We start from the raw sequence: 20,919 nt of genomic DNA on the forward strand, positions 1-20,919 counted from the left end.
TGGAATACGACACTATACGCTTTACTTAAGTACTGCCCCTGATCCATTTGACTCACACACACATACACACGCATGCATGCACACACACACACACACACACACACACACACACACACACACACACACACACACACACACACACACACACACACATTGACACACACACACACACACACACACTCAAACTCTCTTAAGGATATATATATTTATATTTATTGAGCACTACTCCATCCACTCAACCACACATGATCCAGGAACACTTGGGAAGAGGGATGCGTTGTGTGCAGGCAAAGGGTTAAAATGATGTGAGGGGGGCTGGAGGTGGTGTGGTACACTGTGTACACTTCTCCCATCACAAACCCTCTTCCCAGCCTCCCTCCTCTCCCTCTTTGTGTGCATTTGACACAACTCTCAGCCTACGCTAGCATCCGCCAGAGCAGCCTGGTGAATCACCCTGCATCCACTAGCTATGCATGCTAACAATTATACAAATAGATACACACTCCCACACGCACACACACATATTTACCCCTCCCCCCTGCCAACTCTGTTTTTCCCTCTTTATCTCTGTTTTTCTCTCTCTGTCCTTCTCGCTCTGTCTCTCCCCCTCTCACTCTCTCTCTCACTTTCTCTCTCTCTCTCTCTCCCCCCTCTCACTCTCTCTCTCACTTTCTCTCTCTCTCTCTCTCTCTCTCTCTCTCTCCCCCTCTCACTCTCTCTCTCACTTTCTCCCCCTCTCTCTCTCTCTATGCTAACTCGCGGAGGCACCAGCGAGCACTCCCCATTTGTGCTGAATACCAGCGATGTGTGAATAAAAGAGCAGCTTTTAGCCACTTTACACGTCCTATTAGATAATACTAGTCCAGAGACGGACCCAAATCATCCAATTAACCTGTGAATGGCTGCTGACTGTCGTGGTGTAAGTGGTAAGTGGTGTGTTCGGTCACAATATTGCCACAGCCATTATCCACTGGCTTGTTCGACCCATTTATTTACGCGTCAGTATTGTCTAAGTCGTTGTTGGTTTATTAGCCACCCGAGCCTACCACATCCCAGCCTCTCCGTCCGGCAGCAGTAGCGCGCTGCACCCACGCCGCAAAGAGCACGGCGACGGGCGAGTGTGCTTCCAGGCTGACCTCCATCCACAGAGCCACGTCAAGCTTTTGGAGCCTTTGTTTTAAAACGGCTCGCAAAAAGCTCTGCGTGCTGAGAGAGCCACTGAGTAGGCTTAAAGGTCACGATGCATACGAATCACCAGCCCCTGCCGGCCTGCTCGTCCTCCCTTTGATTTAACAGATGCTCCCCGACCGGCCACAGAACCTGTTGTTCCATCGGCCCCCCTTTTTTTTTTGCGCATCACACATGGCGAGCAGAGAGTTCCCGGGGCGGACGATCAATCATGCATGAGCTCAGGACGGCTCCACGTTACTGCCGGCTGCCTGCCTCTCCGGTCAGGTGGGGATGTGTGTGCGAACACCAGCGGGGGTGGGTGGGGGCGGGGGGGACATCACCTGAGTCATTTAGGATAATGCACCGCCCTCTGTCCCTGACCCCTTTGTGTTTTGTAAGAGACATTGTCGTTGCTTGAACTACCTTTGTCTGTGCACGTGTGTGTGTGACTTATGGTGTCTCTCTCTGCACGTGAGCGGCCCTCACACCGCCACTGTCCTCTGTGGTGGTCCGGTGGTTCTGTCCCCGGTAGTGAGCCGTATGACATTCTTGTCTGGAGGTCAGGGTGGGGGAGTCAAGTAGGTGTGAGCGCCACCGCCGCGTGTGTGTGTGTGTGTGTGTGTGTGTGTGTCGCTCTGCCTAATGGCAGTGGCGGAGGCTGCCGCTTATTTCCTCTCTGCCCTGCCCAGCCAAACAGAATATTCAACCGTACTAGGCTGACATTGACGGCTCGCGACAACCTGCACGATGCTGTTTTGGGCGGCAGCACAGTGACCGCAGGTTTGGACGGGCTGCGATCGCGGCTCCTCGGTGCGCGAGATGGCAGCGTGCACCCGGGAAACAGTTTAGATTCAAAGTGCTTGTGAGCACACATTAAGACGAGTCATTACAGTGTGTAGCCGCGCTCAAGATGTCCTCAGGTGCTGCTTAATTGAGGCGATGGTGGAGGGAAAAATGACACGCTGCTCCCTGCAGAAGTGCATGCCATGGAAACCATAGGAAACGTAGATTTCCCGTGAGTCCTCCGCTGTGTTCCGCTGCGAGCGGGCAGCTGCACCGCTCCGGCTATACGTCTCAAGCTGGTGGGTGCTAACCAGCTGTAAACTGTTGGTGCGTCTACAAGCTAAACATTCACAGTCACCCGAAGCAGCAGACAGCGGGGCTCAAGGCTGTGCCCGTGTTCAGACAAACTATGGTTATGTTACCGTGCCATAAACAGAACCAAGGCGAAATTACATACCTGCTCGCATGTTTTTTTTCTGCACGACAGTAGAGCTCTTGTAGCTTGTGTTTCAACGGGAACACAGATTGCGTCATCGATTCACAGCATTGTTGCCTTGTGCTCGTCCTTCCCCTGACCTTGGCGTCTGAAAATAAAGTGGAGGATGTTGTGCTGGATGGGGAGGCCGGGGGAGAGTGGTCGGGGGAGAGAGAGAGGTCGGGGGAGAGGTGGTGGGGGAGGGATCGCAATACTCCACTGACACTGAGCCTGTTGATAGCCGTGTCCCTGGCGGCCTTTCCTCAGCGCACAGAATGAGAGGATCAGCTTGACCGATGACAAGCCTTACAGTAATGCAATGACATCGACTGACGCCAAAGGTCAGCCGAGTTGCTGAGAGGGGGCTCAGTCGGCGGGAAGGAGGTGGGGTCGCCCGGGCTCCGTCTGACCGAGTGGTCGGGCTCAGGCGGCCCGCGAGTGATGCAGCAGTCACTCTATTCTGCCGCCATTCTCCCGTGTCCATGGAAATCACAGATTGAACGCAATTTGTACAGCCAACACCTATCATTTCTTTCTCCGCCACAAAGATAGGCTTCTCTTCCGCCCGCTATGGTTTTCACACACCCCCCCCCACCTCAGTGCGGGCCTGCCACTCGTATCCCCCCCCCCCACGTCCAGACACCCAGGCGGTGGGGAGGTTGTGATTATAGTGAAGGCAGAGTGATCAGTCACCACAGCAGCGACATTGGGAAAGTTACGAGCTAGTCAATACCAGGCTTCAGCTCCAGGGAGCGCGCACACACACACACACACACACACACACACACACACACACACACACACACACACACACACACACACACACACACACACACACACACACACACACACTCACACACAGACAGACACAGACAAACACACACTCGTGTAGAGAGGAAGATTGCCAAACAGATGCATGTTTTCAGCTAAATGGAGTGAGATAACGCCACATAGACCGCCCACAGCAGACCGGAGGCCCGTCGTTTATCGTATGTTCTTGTCTTTTTAGGGAGTCTAAAGATAGACTTGATTTAGCTGGACTCTGGCCCAGTTTTTACTGCCTCCCTAAGCAAGGGGCAGGGTTAACTGCCCCCTGGAGCCTCACTGGCCTGTCCAGACAGGTAATAAACTCATTTTACAAGGACTCTTTAATTGGATGAAGTCGGCAGATTCAGGGCCTTCAGGTGGTCATGAATCTAAATCAGCTCAGATCTGACAGGTGGAGTCGGCGCTCCTGGACGTCACGTCGCACTGCTCCGCCTCGCTCACATTAACATGACCGGCTAGTTATGTTTCAGGGAAGTAGGTTGGGAATAATTCTGTTAAGATGTGAAGATTGGCCTGCTGTGTAGCAATCTACCTGATGAGATTTGTGTATGCTCTCACTGAGGGGATTAGTGTACCGAACTATTTATCACTGTCATTTAGGCGGCTGTCCAATTAAGCCTGCTCCGTCCTGCCAATACTTTAATCACATCCTCAATAAAAGTTTAATTTGGGAGGGGGAGCGAATGGATAGTTTTTATAGGCTTTTATTCCCGGGTATTATTAAACATATATTGTTACTCAGTGTGCGAAGCACAGAGAGACCAGAAGAGGCCTCGGGACGTGCACGATCTCATGCACGTGCACACTCACGTGCACGTGCACACTCACGTGCACGTGCACACTCACGTGCACGTGCACACTCACGTGCACGTGCACACTCATGCAAACACCGGTCTACCACATTTCCTTAGGCATTTCCGATTGACTGTGACTTGGATTGGATTTTATGATGCTGCCCACGTAATACGTGGAGCAGCATCTCAGTCTTGGTGGATGTCACCAGCGCTGAGCTGATGATGTGGGCAGATGGGGATGGTGGGCCTCTATGCATATGCAGAAGCATTACAAATTGATCCTCAATAGCATTTCAGGTGACTGCTGCTTCCTTTACTCCCCATTCCCTGCATCTCCTACTCCTTCTCCTATTCCTCTGCAGTTCCTCTCTTCTCCTCCTCCTCCTCTTCTGCATCTCCTCCTCCTCTTCTGCTGTTCCTCTGCCCTCCTCCTCTGCAGTTCCTCTCCTTCCTCCTCCTCCTCCTCCTCCTCCTCCGCAGTTCCCCTTCCACTCCTCCTCCTTCTCCTCCCCCTGCATAACCCATCTGATCTTCAAGGCGTATGTGATCCAACACATATGTGTCATTTTATTGAATCTGTGTCAAGAAGACATTTGTGTGAGCATGCAGTGCATGTACAGGCGCTCCTCGTCTTCTGTTCATCCACTGATCTACCAACCCATGGTTGGGCCGGAGCGTACACGGCACAATGGCGCAGTGGCGTTTACGGTCCTCTATAGCTGCCTATAGAGAACATGACGGACTGAAGAACGGTGACCTTTGGAGACTCCAGTAGTTTGAGTTCCAACAGGAGAGCCAACCAGAATATATCTATTTTATCAGTCCTGGTGCATTTTCTGATAGAAAAAAAAGCCACATTAAAAGGGTGCATTTCTCATCACAAAGAGGCTTTCTTCCCTTAACTCTATCAACCGTCAACATGCGGACAGCAGTCAATAAAGTCAAGGTTACCTCGGGCCACAAGCGGTGGGCAGCGGCTTTGTTGTCTCGGCAGAGCTGCGAGAAGCCATCATATGTAAAAGCTCTCAGGTCCCCGCTAACTAAGCCCCGAGAGTCGGCTACATCTGGTTTCTGCCGTAGCAGGCGTTTGTCTCGGCGTGAGACCAGAGAAAGGATGGGGACTTTGCCGATGACACCAGACAACACACGACTGAGCAGAGCAGAGAGGGCTGCGTGCGGAGGCCAGGAACACAGTGTGCCGTTGTTCACAGGAACATACCACTTAACAGACGCCCCGAGACGTCCCTGATCGATAGCATCCCCCTTTTTTGTTCTTATCTCTGCGTTGATGTCGTGCTGTGTGCGGCGCTTCGTTCACCGCTCGTCCCTAATGACAGCGCCGTTGCGCCGTGATTAGGGGCAGGAGTCACGTACTAACAGTGGACATGGCAATCATGCATCGCCGAGATCCGTTGGCCTAGTTTAAAGTTGTATGTTCGAATCATCTGCTGATATATGATTGTAATCCATTATTAAAATGGGTTTTTATGGGAAGCAGAGACACTTACAAATTGCAGAAATACTCTGCCGGTTAGATTGCCGAGTGAGAGAGAGAGGGAGAATGCCCTTGGTGCACGGGTTGAGTTCCTCCTGTGGCGCTCATATGAAAGTCATCCATTTCAATCTCGCCCGGTTAATTCACTTTTTCTACTGCAGTGCCGAGGGAGGGAACCTGCCCGGGCATGTAGATATTGCAAATAGCTCAAGAGCATGCATACAAGTCCCCATCACACACATCGGACGAATAGCTGTTACTAAATCATTGTATTTATGACTCATTCAGAGACGCTAAAAGGCGTTATTCATAACGGAAACGCAAGCCGGATCAGGAGATTTTCAAAGAGGACCGCTTCTGACAGAAAGTATAAGCATTAGTGTCTCTCTGAAAGGCGAGCCCAGCTCTAGTTTGGGGTTTTATACTTGACATTTAAACAATCCCATTTTGACACATTAGCCCAAGGAAAGATGCAGCTGTAGAGTTGCAAGGTCAATGATTCATAATATATTCCAGCAGTTGCCCAAAGTCACAAAAGTAGAAGCATTGCGGTTATTTGTTGCAGAAGAAGCCTAATACTGTCTGCCCGCTCTGCCCGGCCCGCTTCACGTTTCATGCGTAAACGCGTTGTCTCGTATTCTCACTGTGATATTTAACTCCTCATACTATAGACTAGTGTTGCCGCGGCTTGTGTAAACGCTGAGACTCCAGATTTGCTTGAGTCAGAGGTGCTGATGGGCGGATGGAGCTGTTACAGGTGGCACCTGGCATGTGTCACATGACGTGCCGCTGTGTTCAGCGCTAGTCCCGCCTGGCACGGCGCTGAAACAGATCTGATGGCTCGCACACAACGCCCTCCACGGTGTCCGTCTGAGAGCAGACAGTTAGTGGGTGGAAGGCTTCTCGCTCTCTTTCTCTCTCTCTCACTCTCACTCTCTCACTCTCACTCTCTCTCTCTCTCTCTCTCTCTCACTCTCCCTCTCCATTTGTCTCCTTGCCAGCATTTCTCCTCTCCTGACGGCACAAGAGAGAGAGAGAGACCGAAAGAGAGAGAGAGAGACCGAAAGAGAGAGAGAGAGAGAGACACGCCATAGCTCTCATCTCCCTACAGGGGATGCGAGAGGCGCTCTTTGTCTGTCTCTCCGCAGGTGTTTTCGACCTCTCCAGGTTTTTAATGGCTCCTGCTTTGCTGTTGAAGTCCACCTGCCCCGGCCTCCCGAACCGGGCTAAACCCGCCGCCGCGGCGCTGGCTGGTGCCTCCGTTGTAACTAATGAATGCCGGTCGTTGAACCAGGATGCTGCCGTTGAGTCATGGTGATGAGAGAGAGGCTGGCTGGAGATCAAACCCTCATGAGCTAATCGTCTCCTCTTACTAATGACTGAAGCCCATTGTCTCGGCTTCCTGCTTTTCTTTTACCGTCTCATTTAAAGATCTCCTGACAAGCTTTTTTTTAGTGTTCAAACTTTCTTTCTGCACAATAAATTGCTGCTTTTCTTCATTATCTGAGAGATCCTCTTCCTCTGCTGGGCTAAAATGTCACCTTTTCCTTTGTTTTCCCATATATATACCATAATGGGATTTCTCTATTGCACGAATTCCCTGGAAGCAAGCTGCTCCATCTCTCCCTCCACACCTCCACCGTCACTCCCCCCGTGACATAGCTCCTCCGTCCCCCTGCACTCGGAGCTCTCTACTCCTACCACCACCGCAGTGAGATGCATCTCACGCACAGGGGGGGGTCGCCCACCTCGTATTAGGGACGGTTGACTAGGAAAGCAAAAGATTAGTGTAAAAGTCGCCTATTAGATGCAAGAAGACCAATACAAAGGCTTAATTACAGAGAGGATGAAGAGAACATGGGTGATTAGGCTCTGGCAACAGCTTTGCACCCCTAGAACCCCTGGGATGGCTGTGCCCGCCGCACCTCCAGCCTGCGCCCAGAGATGCCGCGTGGCAGCAGGTATTGTACGGCCATTGCTGCTGCTGCTCCGCCTGTCCAATTAGTGAGCTATCTCCCCCCCCGGGGGACCGCTACCTTTCTGCACGCTCTAGCCCGGCGCACGCGAGCCACAGTCTGCTCGCAGCAGGGCTCCCTCAGCGGGGGAGCGCAGCTAAAAGGTGTTCTGGTCTTGTGCGTACGCGATAGCAGCCGCTCTCAGCCACGCTGAGACCGAGTCTCAAAGCGGGGCCCCTCCAGGATCCGGGGCTCCATCCGTGGCCTGGGCTGGATCTTGTTGTTTTTGTGAGAGAGCGTAACAAACGTCACGACAACCCCTCTGCCTCCTCCTCCTCCTCCTCCTCCTCCTCCTCCTCCTCCCCCGCCGCGCTGCGGTCCTCGCACCCTGCTGCCGTTTTGGGTAATTCTTCCTCGACTGAATGAAAGACGCAGCCGCAGAATGCGAGAGGAGAGGCTTTTCTCTTTCAAGTTCAAGTGTGCCTCCACTTCTAAAGGCCGCTGATCAAAAGGACTGGCGGACCGCTCGGCCCACTTGTCGTTTTTAATGAGCAGGGCCGATCCAGACAGAGCTTTGGTACTCTCCTCCTAATGAAGCGCCGCTCGTAACTTGTGTCATCATCACCGTCACGCAATTGGCACAGCATTATTTTTACATGGAGCTGCAGCATTTACGTGTGGCTTCAACTTGTAGGGACATGGGGACCGGGGGGGGGGGGGTGGGTGGGGTATTGTAATCTAAATATAGCGTGGTGATACAGAGGAACCTTGCCACTATGATGGCACTGTGTGTGTGTGTGTGTGTGCAGGCGTTTCAATGTTAAGCAATGGCCCTAATTATTAACGTTGTCACCTGTTATCTATCAACATAAGCCGTCCATTAGGCACCAACCTTGCATTTATACTGCATATTTTACACATGCTCGAGCGTACCTCTGGAGAGACGGAGTGTAGGTGTGCTGCGGTGGGAGGGTGCGGCCCGCGGCTCATTACTCCCTGCAGCACTGTGTGTCGTGTAAGGCCCTCTCTAAGCGGTGCAGTTCAGTTCTGAGTGTTCCTGATGTGGGCAGCAGCAGCAGCAGCAGCAGCAGCAGCAGCTGCGTCTGATGCAGCACACAAACCACTTCGACCTGCATAGCTAGCCTCACCACTACGCCGACACCAGTGACCACCAAATCCCCAAAAGCCCACCAGTTTGCAGTTCTCTGCAGCTGCGTCTGCTCTGGCTGACTTGGACTTCCTTCCAGACCAACTCAGAATGCAGCGTATCTATCACCGTGTCACACATTGAATAAGTTAGTTCTTCCCTTGCATTTAATGGGTCAGCCCAGGCGATGAAACTGCCCGGTCGTCAACTCTCTGATGTGCAGCCGGTGGCCAATGATCCGTGATCCATTCCGGTTTACTGGGGCAGTCTGGAGACCTCCGCCCGGCTCCGGTGAGGTCAAACCGATCACTGAGCCCCACTTATCCATTGATCCAGCCCTGGAGGACCGCAGATAGATGAAACGGCCACGTTGGTTCACTGAGCTTCACAGTTAAATCATCGCCCATCACCGCGCCACCTTTCATTTAGTATTCTTTTTTTTTTCAAGATACTCTCTTAACTCTAAATCAGGGAGGAAGTGGCGAGCTCGGAGCTGAGAATGGAGCGATGCCATCGGGGGGGGGGGGGGGGGGTGGGGGGGGGGGGGTGGGGGTGGGCGGGGGGGGGGTGGGGGGGGGGGGGGTGAAGAGTGCAGCTGTGATAGGCAGAGGAAGAAAGAGCGACGGGGGTGGCTTAAACACTAGCCCAGCTAATGAAAAGAACGGATGGAGCGTCTGTCAATGTTTATCAATCCCCTGTATGGAACCGCATTCTGCTGCTCCTCTCTACCAGCGCGGGGAGCAGGACTGTGGGCTGGAGGCCGGGGGGGAGGGGCGTCTGAAGGAGGTGTTCACCAGCGTCTTGAGGAATGAGTGGTTGACTGACGCTCATGGAGGCGGCGGGCGGCGGCGGTGCCCTCTGTCCTCGTTGCCCACAGGCCATTGACTTGTTTGAATGAAGTACAATGTAAAAGAACCCCCCGCCGGGTTCAGTGTGGAGGAACTGCTTGTTGTGAATATCAGGCACAGCACGGACACCACTGATACAGGCACACAGCTGGGGGCTCGCTGGCAACCACACACACACACACACACACACACACACACACACAGACACACAGACACACACACACACAAACACACAGACACAGAGACACACACACAGACACACACACAGACACAGACACACAGACACAGACACACACACAGACACACACAGACACACAGACACAAAGACACACACACAGACACACACAGACACACGCACAGACACACACAGACACACAGACACACAAACACACAGACACAGAGACACACACAGACACACAAAGACACAGACACACAGACACACACACAGACACACTGGATGATATTCTTCGTGTGCCCTGTGGAGGTACGTCCATCCGGCCGGGGATGCAGTATCACAAATGAATCACCAGCTCTCATGCATTGTCCACCCTCTCCCCGGCCTCCCTCCCCCCTCTCTCCCCCTCTCCCCCCTCTCCCCCGTCCTCCTCCCTCTCCCTCTCCCCCCCTCTCCCCGTCCTCCTCTCTCTCCCGTCCTCTCTCTCTCCCCCATCCTCCCTCTCCCTCTCTCCCCCTCTCCCCCTCTCTCCCCTGTCTTCCTCCCTCTCCCCCATCCTCCTCCCTCTCCCCCATCCTCCTCCCTCTCTCCCGTCCTCCCTCTCTCCCCCCCGTCCCCCCTCCCCCTCCACCCTCCTCCCCCGTCCTCCTCCCTCTCCCCCCCGTCCTCCCCTCTCCCCCCCGTCCTCCCCTCTCCCCCCCTCTCCCCCATCCTCCTCCCTCTCCCCCATCATCTCTCTCCCCCGTCCTCCTCCCTCTCTCCCGTCCCCCCTCCTCTCTCCCCCCCTCTCCCCCCTCCCCCTCCCCCCTCCTCCCCCGTCCTGCTGTCAGTTAACTCGCTGTGACACGGTGACAGTGATGTGTGTGGCTGAGGGCCGCCCGCCCGCCACCCGCTCCGAGACGTCTTGAGACGCGGCGGCGGGGCGGGGCCGGCTGCAGGGCCACCGGGTTCCTCCTCTGCTTATGATGGTGTTAAGATGGCAGCCCCGCTCCAGCTATTCAATTACATGTGAAAGCACCATTCTTTCCTTTGGCTTCTTCCCCTGACAGCATGATTTATTGCGTTTTTTCAATCAGCCATTGCACCGCGGCGCAGGCCGCCATCAGGTTCCTATGGGGATTGTGCACATTGTGGTGAAAATACACAAACTGACTTTTACTCTCTTTATCCCTTCTCTCCCTGTCTGTCTGTCTGGCATGGATGGATTGATGGTGTGTGTGTGTGTGTGTGTGTGTGTGTGTGTGTGTGTGTGTGTGTGTGTGTGTGTCTGTGTGTGTTTGTGTGTGTATGCGTGCATGTATGTGTGCATGTGTGTGTGTATGCCTGTGTGTGTGTGTGTGTGTGTGTGTGTGTGTGTGCCTGTGTGTGTGTGTGTGTGCCTGTGTGTGTGTGTGTGTGCCTGTGTGTGTGTGTGTGTGTGTGTGTGTGTGTGTGTGTGTGTGTGTGTGTGTGTGTGTGTGTGTGTGTGCCTGTGCCTGTGTGTGTGTGTGTGTGTGTGTGTGTGTGTGTAGGCTCAGTGACCCTCAGTGTGTTCCTGGTCTCTCTAGCGGTTACAGTGTGCGCTGTTTGGCTGGTGGCTCTTTGTGGCGTCTGCGGCTGGTGTCAGCGCAAGATGGTAAGCTTGCACACACACACACACACACACACACACACACACACACATACACACACACTCCCTGCATCACTCCATCTTTCACTGTGCATAAGAAGACACAAGAAAGTAAAAGCTCAATGATCTGATTCATATTGATCAGATATTTAATTTGTTGTCTCAGAAAACACAAGTAGAATTTAAAAATGGCATTTCCAATGTTTTTGTTAGTATTATTGAAACACGCAAGGGCATGTTACCAGCAATGTCCTGCTGGTATTGTCTAGTGAGAGGTAAGATGCGTGAGGAGAAAAACGTAATGCCTAAATAAAATGCCAGAGGAGCAACGCAACAGGACAACTCAGTTGCTCGTTAAATGTTGGAACAACAATGCAAGACTTGGTTACAAAGCTTTCTGCCTTCTATTCTCTAGCCTAGCTGAGCAAAGACTTCACTCGGGGTAGAGGGTGACGAGTGAACCAAAGATGTGTACAACGAGGCAGGCCTGTACAGCAACATTTTAATTCCACAATTCAACCACACATTCAATGGCAATTATCGCATTATCAACACATTGTTGTATATTGATGCAGTGCAGGGAGAGAAAAGAGTCCGGCAGCATCGCTGGCAGGGTCCCTGACAGCAGAGTTCCTGCTCTGACCTCTGATGGAGGGCATGTCCATACTGATTATGTGGTATGAAATGTGATTGATTAGGGGGGAGGCTGCCATTCATTAGGAAGATAGAGCTGTATGACCAAGTGACACTTTGCTCCAATGATCCTTCTAGCTTTACATTATGTTAATGCTAATAGATTTTTGGGCTTACCAGCAGCAAGATGACTTGCTTTAAAAGCTTTCTTAAGGACTTAATTCCTGGTTAGTATGTTGTTGTTGTTTTAAATGAGATGAAACATTCCAAGTAGGACAATTTACATTTATAATGTGGTTGAGGTTTCACTACCAAACACATTGAATCATTTATTCCTTGAGTGAGACACTAATACTGCATGAGTAAATGTTGAAAATAGAGGTAATTAACTTACCAAATGCACCTTCAAAACAAATGCTGCTACTAATTGCATAATGGGTAATATTAAGTATAACTATTATTATATTGTAATGATAATATGGGTATATGAGATTACATTGTTTGGCATTTACATTCTGTAAAATATTTATACATTTGTAGCAGAGATACTTTTGTTAAATTATTTATTTATTTAATATTTAGTATTTTTAAACCATCTTTTTTGTCAATGTTATCAACACTTAAATCATTTAAAATATTCCACCACCAATTGGTAGACAACCTTTGTTAAACCTTGTGAAAACACTATTTATGTTATTAAAATACATGCTGTCAATCTAATGATGATCACCCAGAACTCACATAAAGCATCCTGTCATTCCATTCCAAATGAGGAAGGCTCATTATTTAGATGTCGATTACGTTGTGTGTCAATATTTTGTGTGACTTATCTTAAAGTAAAAGATTTTCCTGTAAACATATGTCTGTTAAACCACTATCAAACAAATGATGAGGTTAAACAATGGCTTAGGGTTCTAGGGAGGAAGGGTCGGTGTTATCTCCATGGCTACGACCCATTTGTGGACTGAGCTCCACACATCCCGCACACACACGTGGCCGAGAAGCTTAACCCTCTCCCGCACGGCCTCCTGTAGCCGGTGAAGACAAGCAGGCTCTGGCCTTTCACCAAAATATCCTGTGTGTTTAGTGTAATAAATGGTGAGGGAGTTTCACACACTCATTGATAAAAAAAAAATCGATCAATGTTTTGAGGCATTTCTTTTTGAGGTTGTCTACTTGTTCGATAACTTAAAATCAGTCCCAAAGCCAAACTGTTGTGATGCCACTGCACACCATCATGTTATCAGAAGCAAGCTGTATTATTCACATACTGCAGTGCAGGTGAACATTGGCTTGAGGCACTAACTGCTATTGAGATGAATGATCAATACATATTACACAGTGTTAATTATAGTTTTGAATGAATGAAATGAATGAAATGAATGAAATGAATGAAATGAAATGAAAGTACAACTATGGATTTATTTATGAATGAGTACCTATGAGTACTTTATGCAGAGATATGCTGCCATATCCTACAACATGTACTGGGTCCAAGGGGACTAGGACAAAGATGGGGTTAACCCTAACCTGATGGGGATGGGCAGAACTGATTTATTCTCAGGCTAGAGCTGTCAAAAATTGACCTTGGTGTGGTTCAAATATATTTTGTTTTTCACAAAACACAAATCCTTACTGGCACCTTACAGAATACAGGTCAGTGCTGGCCCCGTAGTGGTTGGAGAGGGAGATGTGTGTGTGTGTCTGTGTGTGTGCGTGCGTGCGTGTGTGCGTGCGTGCGTGCATGTATGTGTGCGTGTGTGTTTCCGTCTACAACCCCACCGCTAGTTGCTACTATATTCCACACACTGGACCTTTAAGGATTCATCCTTAATCTGGAGATGACTATATATTCTATTTCCAAACAGCAGCCATGCACCACCAGGGCTCTGTGTTACACAACCACGTCTCTGAATCACGGGACAGAGCTCCACCACCTCCAGCAGCGCTCCAACATGGAGCCCACCGCTGTGAACAACAGTCCAACAGGACACAGACCGGACACCAAGTCCTTCAACTGTTGGTGCAGACGCAACATCAGAAGTTACGTTAGATGCTTCACATTAAAGTAAACGCCCGCCGTCAGGAGGGCTGTGTGGGTGGGTGGGGGGGGGGGGTGGGGCGGTCCGGCAGTCTGCTTCTCGGAGGGTCCCTGAGGTCCGCTCCGGAGCGATGCTGTAAATGAATCGTGTTTCCATGCAGTAACAGCGCCGGGCTGCCGGCACAGCCCAGGGAGCAACAGTGTATCGGCCTAATGACCCGAGTGTATCGGCCCCTAGGGTTAGGCACCGCAGTGTGGGCCCCTGCAGTACTGTCTGCGGCCCCTAGGGTCACGTGGTGCGGGCCCCTGCAGTACCGCCTGCGGCCCCTAGGGTCAGGTGGTGTGGGCCCCTGCAGTACGGCCGGAGGCCCCTAGGGTCAGGTGGTGCGGGCCCCTGCAGTACCGCCTGCGGCCCCTAGGGTCAGGTGGTGCGGGCCCCTGCAGTACCGCCTGCGGCCCCTAGGGTCAGGTGTGCGGGCCCCTGCAGTACCGCCTGCGGCCCCTAGGGGTCAGGTGGTGCGGGCCCCTGCAGTACCGCCTGCGGCCCCTAGGGTCAGGTGGTGCGGGCCCCTGCAGTACCGCCTGCGGCCCCTAGCGTTAGGTTAAGTGATGCAGTGTGTCTCGCCTCACATGAAGGTCAAACACCATCAATATTTATGATAAACATGATGAATCCTAAATGCTTAGAAATAATTTAACCAGTACGTTTTATAACTATAGTAGAGAGTACTTGAGGGATATTATTTACTATATTTATCAATTATTCGCCGAAGGCTAAGTGAATAATCACAGAGCCTGAGGTGAATAATTGTTTGAGTATATACTACACGTGAACACTCCAAAAATCAACAACATAACACTTTTTGCCTGGATTTATTTGTTTTTATTAGCTGTTTATTTGTTTTCATTAGCGTGACCGTCACCAACAATATCCAGAGTTTGAGATCTCAATCATGGGATATTGCCCAATGAGATAGCGAACCAATGGAATTGCGCCATCTTAGGAGGTTCACGTGTAGCATATTCTAATATAGTATATAGTATATTATACTGTAGTATAATTCCTCCATATCTCTGCTCTGTGTAATCCTGGCCCTTTGATCTTTATTATTATCCATTTCATATTGCACCATATTCCCATGACACCATAATTAGAAAGTCGATGCAGTTTAAATCTGCATTAACACGAACACTTTCATCTTCTAGCCGAATTACCAGATTATACATTGCATACTATACATCATACATATTCATATATGCAAATCAGGCATGCACCACAGAACGCGCCACCACTCAGACTCACGTCCCCAACACATGAATGGTTAAACTGAGATATTTTGACACACTGTTGAAGGCCTGTCCTCCTTCATGAGGGCTAACCCCGGGACACGCACGTGTGTCATTGGACGGTGGGCCTCTGACCCCCCCGCTCTCAGTCATGATTCATGATGTTTCGAGCGAGGCGTTTTGTTTTATTTTTTTAAATAAGTTTTTCATGTGTAATCACAAAGTGCCCTCCCCCCGTCCCGCTGCCCTGCGTGTTATCCGTCGGGAAGAATTATTCATGGCCACCGCCCTTCCCCTCCGCCGCGGGCGGGGCTGCAGACCTGGCGGGCGGAGCCCCGATGGGCAAAGTGAAGTGAATACGCTGGGTGCCAGCGCTGGGTCGGGCGTCTGACAGGTCCTCGCCTGGTGAGTTATGGTCCTCGTCGCCGCATGGCAGCTTTTATAATGCTGTTGTTTTATCCGGCGGTTTTGACGGTTCCATTACCCTTCTTTTTGTATTTTGTCTATACTAAACACTGAATATTTTATTCAGATTGACATATTGAAGACATTTTTCTTCCTTGTTTCGTCACGCATCAGTCGTCCTTTTCCGTGAAACATGTAGCCGTCGATGTGGCGATTGGCTTCATAACGTTACAGCGATATGATCTGAACACAGATACACAGTTTCGTACATGAGATTTCCATAGGTGTGATTTCGTTGTCCAGTTGCCACCTTGCACAGGGCATGGAGGTACGTCATGAGACACGGCTGTGGAACGGGCTGTTTCCACACCGGCGTGGGTAGAGGTGTGGACAACATCTGTCTGAACAGCAGTAGGCCACTGCCGTTCAAACCCCGAGCGCCGCTCTGCGCCCGGTGCACTGTGAAGCCTCACGCGGCTGTCGCTAGCGCCCTGTAGGTGGAGTTCACACATGAGGAAGCCTCCGTCGGCCCCACAGCCACAGACAGCCTCCCGTCTGGGTTTAGGAGGTAGCAGCTCATCAAAGTGATGAAGAGGAAGAGGCTAATGACCGCGGCAGTAAAGGGGACGGGAATACACAGAGGTTAAAGTCATTATGGAATTATGGAGAGAGGAATAAAAAGCTCCCCGCGTTCATCTGTGTGATATAACGGTAATGCATTAGAGTGGACAAAGACACCATGCAACCTCACCGCTAGAGTCAGATATAAATCATATGGAGGCTAATTCTACGGCTTTGTGTGAATTTATCGTCCCCGTGTGATTAAGTGGCAGGCATTAGCTGCGCCGCGACACTGAATGGCAAAGCGGGTAACAGGTAAAGGCATTGTTTTGACAGACAGGAAAAAGGGAGGTTAATCGAAATGATCAGTCGATGATTTACTAGTTGGACGACGGTTTGAGCGGCGCTCGCTCTCTCTGAGCTAATTACAGTGTGAACCGGGTAATATCGAGTGCGTGCGGATACCCTCGGCTGACTGCTAATTCCGGAGAAAACAAACACAGCTGGGTGTGAAGCCACCAGTCTGCCAGCACCCGGATGGAGAGCGTGCTGGTTGCACTCTGTCCCCTTTGTCTCGGCGCTACGCAGCCAGACCCACAGCCCTGCCGTCCCCCAGTGCTGCTCGGCCCGCATCGTCCTCATCTCCTCCAGTGCAGACAGAGCGCGGGGGTAACACGGGGCTGAATCATAATTGGCTCGTCATCATATATATGTTTGGGGGCTGGTTGGCCGTTTTGTGAGCCGGAGGATTAGTGGCTACCGACGCCGTTACTCATCTAATGCGGCGACGACTAAAATTAAATTGGAACCAGCGGAATTAAAAAGTTATTCTTTCAGATATGAGAGGACATTGGTGTGCTTTCCCGTGACCTTGGGGAATCATTATTTTGTTTACATCACGTTTATCTTACATAGTGAAAAATGTATCATTGACTACTGTAGTGAATGACACCAGGGATACCGATCAAAATGGATGAAAATCCATTTTGATCGTGTGTGTGTGTGTGTGTGTGTGTGTGTGTGTGTGTGTGTGTGTGTGTCCGTGCATGTGTGTGCATGTGTGTGCATGAATGTGTGTGTGTGTGTGTGTGTGTGTGTGTGTGTGTGTTTGAAAAGTCACATTGCCCAGGGTGTTTGCATCCTCCCTGGTTTCCACAAGCCCCCCCCTCGGGACTGGCTGTCAGTCACTCCTCTCCTCTTTCCTCTTTTCTCCCTTCACACCTGTCCCCTCCGTTCCAATTCCTTTGTCTCACCTGCTGTTCCTCCATTTTCCCTCTGCTTTTTCATCTCCTCCCTCCCCCCCCCCCCGTTCTGCCGTCTCTCTGTCTCTCTTTAGTTTTTTGTTGCATTCTGTATTTTCTATTTCCAGCCTGCTCTTCTTTATCTCTGCTGGACTCTCAGTCATTCCCCCTCTGTTCCCACCTTACTGCCGTGTTTACGGACGTGTGAAATGATTCATGAATTTCCCCTGATAGCGTGCTCTAGCCTGCCAGAGACTGTACCTGTTTTGCTGTCACCAGAAATAGCGGTGCTCCAAACCACGCTGCATGTTTCGGGTGCTTAGCCCATGCCTGATATCTTTGTTTACTGTGGACCGAGCGTGTGGTTGCAAATGGGGTAAATGTTTAATAAGTCATTTTCATTTTGCTGCCCTGAATAAAATGATACAGAGGCAAACGGTGACACGTTTCGTTTGTGAAGTGGTGAAGAGTGACATGATTTGAATTAAGTCACTTTGGAGAAATGTCTCTTTAACGTAGATGACAGAGCTAATGTTTCACGCTGTACTGCCTCAGCACAATTGACAAGTCATGGGTGAGATTCTGCTGCACTTAGACCACGTTAAAACTGACCAAGGTTTGTGGTGAGCAAACATTGACTTTAGCTTTTCAGCATTCATCCATTTTGGATGAAGCCTTGTTCACACTTCCACTCTGTAGCGTGTCTATCTATTTTATTCCTCCCTTATTGATGCAAAACAAAATGGATGGTAGATGTTGAGTTCATAATAAACCCATTTATGGATAATGTGTTGAGGTCACACAGTGGAAAAACAGATCTGTGTCTTTTTGCGTCTCTTTTCAGAGAGATCTTTTCATCCTTGTTTTGCTCTGCAGCGCTATACTCGACATTACTTACTGAACCGCCTGTTAACCCACAACGTTAGGCGCTGGCCTTAGAGGAGTGCAGTTAAAACCAAATCTAGTCTGCCTCGTATGGACGCCACTGCGGTGCTAACTCAAACCGCCGTGCTTACGTCGCCTGGATTAGCATTTCCATATGCTTCATTCATGAACGGGCATTGCATCATTATTTATCCGAGCCCAATTGGCTGTGACAACTCCTACGTACACTTGAGATGGTTTTCCCTGTGTCCCGCTCTGCAACGTCCCCCTTATTTACCGATGGCCTCTCTGTGTGTTTGTGAATAATAGGTTGGGATGGCCCATGATTCCTCACCATAGAGGAGGCAATCTGTTTTCTGGAAACTGGTTACACCCCCAAAGTCTTTAATCCAGAGCGTCCTCCCTCTCTGGGACAGCAGGCTCTCCCACCAGGAGCCACTGAGGGAAGGACTCAGTGCGTCCAGCGGGCTGGTCTTCCACTGCACTCTTTTTGCCGCGACTGGCCAATCTCGTACCGTAGGCGTATTGTTCTGCCGAGCGGCCAATTCTCAGGACGAGAGGACAGGGAGGATGATGAGTTCATGTCCGGCCCGTTGCAATAATAGTCTGTCTCCCTGCCTCCGGCCATGAGCCTCAGACTCTCTCTCTCCCTGTGCCCTGTGCAGCCAGCGAGGCCACAGCAGGAAGTTACCCCTTAGCCAAGAAAAGATTCAATTGGACAAGCGGAGCCGGGGGAACGGCTCGGTGTGTTTTACTCCCATCTATTTTCTGGCATTGAGAGTCTCCTCCCATCCTGGATGTGTATCAGAGCATCGCTCTCAGGGCACGGTGTGCGGGGGGGGGGGATACGGGGTCCCGCGCTGCTCGCCTCGCACCCCTTCTCTGTGGCGTCAATAGAGATTAACCGCTCTGTGACACGAGTGAAACACCTTTACCAGTAATGAGCCTTTCCAGTAGAACGCACCGAGCGGACCTCACCCTTTTGAAGCCTCAGAATTGCCATTATTTCCATGGTTACGGCGGATTGCGCTCTGGCTGTGGCAACGGCAGGTCCAGGCGAAGCACACGAGTCACACACACACACACACACACACAACGGTTTTTTTTCCTCGAAAGCAGCAATTGCCGTCTAAATGGCAGGGTGGGGAAAATAATAATCAGTCAGGAACGTCTCTTCACCGCAGAATCGCTTCTGAGTCTGATGAGCATAATCAGAAAAGCATCAGCTAAAGGAATGACGGCACGGAGCAGCTGAGGTGATACACAGGGAGGGGTGGAGGGTGTGGTGGTGGTGGTGGTGGGGGGGGTTTACACTTGAAATGCACACGGTTAGACGCAGTGCTTCAGAGCTAACAGATCTGCGGTGACCTTTGTGCTTCTCTCCCCTCCTTGCCTTTTCTCTCAAGGGGAAGAGGAATAAACCTGGAGTGGAGACCGCCGACACTCCAGACTCGGCCCGTGGGCGCGGGGAGAAGAAAGCCATCAAGTAGGTGCTTGGCAACGGGCTGGACTACAGCGGTCCGATGGCATTCAGTTCCGTCCTGTCCCCACTTAAGGCCCCTTAGTGTACAGCGCACAAAGGGAAACCGATAATTAGTCCTCCGTTTGATTTTAATTGAGTGAGATCTCTGGACGGAACAGGTAGAGCAGAACAGGAATGAATCGATGAATTAATCAGTCCACGTAGATTGGACTGGGATTACGTTATCGGCCACACTGCACATAAAGGTTTGGCCAATGGGAGGTCACGGTTCTGACGTTTGCCACAGCGCTGTTGTTCCCCGCTGAAGGAGATAGGAAGTGTCCCTAAAAGCCTGCGTCTGTGTCCCAAGGCTAGAGTGCTCACTGAGGTCAACACAGGACAATAAGAATGTATACGCATCTGGAGTTCCTGGCAGCTGATTCAAACCCAATTCCGGGATAAATATTCAGAATGATTTCATTAAGCTTTTCTTAAAAGGACCGGAAACTATGGGGAGTTCAGTATCGGCCTGCTGTGACCGAACAGTCTGTATAGGTCAATGAGAGAGAATGTCAGCATTGTAGCGCTATTAGTATCATCATGTCTTTTGGAGGTCTGCATTAACCTGACCAGGAACGCCTCTCTCCCCGCCGAAACCGTCACATTTCACGTTGGGGTGTTCGTTCTGTGAAAAAGAGAAAAAGAAGGGACATTACACCAGAACAGTGGATTCTGGTGCTGTGGACATCTTATTTGTTTTCATCTTATTGCTCCCTAGGTGACTTTGTGTATTTTCTTCCTCACTGGCTCTGGGTGCGACGTTTGTGCACTCTCTGCTTGTCATCCCAGCTTCTACTTCATCTCTGTTCTGAGTGCCGTGCCTCTCTCCCTCCTGCTCTGTCTCTCTCTGCCTCGGCTCTCTGTGTATGACCACTGTGTGACTTCTAAGGGCATCAGTGATTACCCTCACTTTCTCCCTCATCTATTCCCACTGCTCCTGTGATTTACCTCTCTGCCTTATTCCTTACATGCTCCCACGCTTTCCCCTTATGTGGAGGACGGAGCGGCCTCCAAACACACAATGTTCCAAATGGGAAATACGAATGCGCTTGTCTCTATTATGCT

At 50.7% G+C, this 20,919-nt stretch overlaps 1 protein-coding gene across 1 annotated transcript in view; it reads left to right on the forward strand.

The window, feature by feature from the left end:
* The window catches only part of syt7a (synaptotagmin VIIa), a gene marked incomplete at both ends in the record, with an annotated part of 70,128 nt that overhangs the window by 17,897 nt on the left and 31,312 nt on the right, over positions 1–20,919 (forward strand). The window contains 2 exons of the mRNA XM_084477113.1: positions 11,182–11,285; positions 19,739–19,818. Coding sequence (XP_084333239.1) covers positions 11,182–11,285; positions 19,739–19,818 — 184 coding nt within the window. The remainder of the gene's footprint in view (positions 1–11,181; positions 11,286–19,738; positions 19,819–20,919) is intronic.

This window comes from Micromesistius poutassou (genome assembly GCF_964030765.1).
Source record: "Micromesistius poutassou genome assembly, chromosome: 13".
NCBI lineage: Eukaryota > Metazoa > Chordata > Actinopteri > Gadiformes > Gadidae > Micromesistius > Micromesistius poutassou.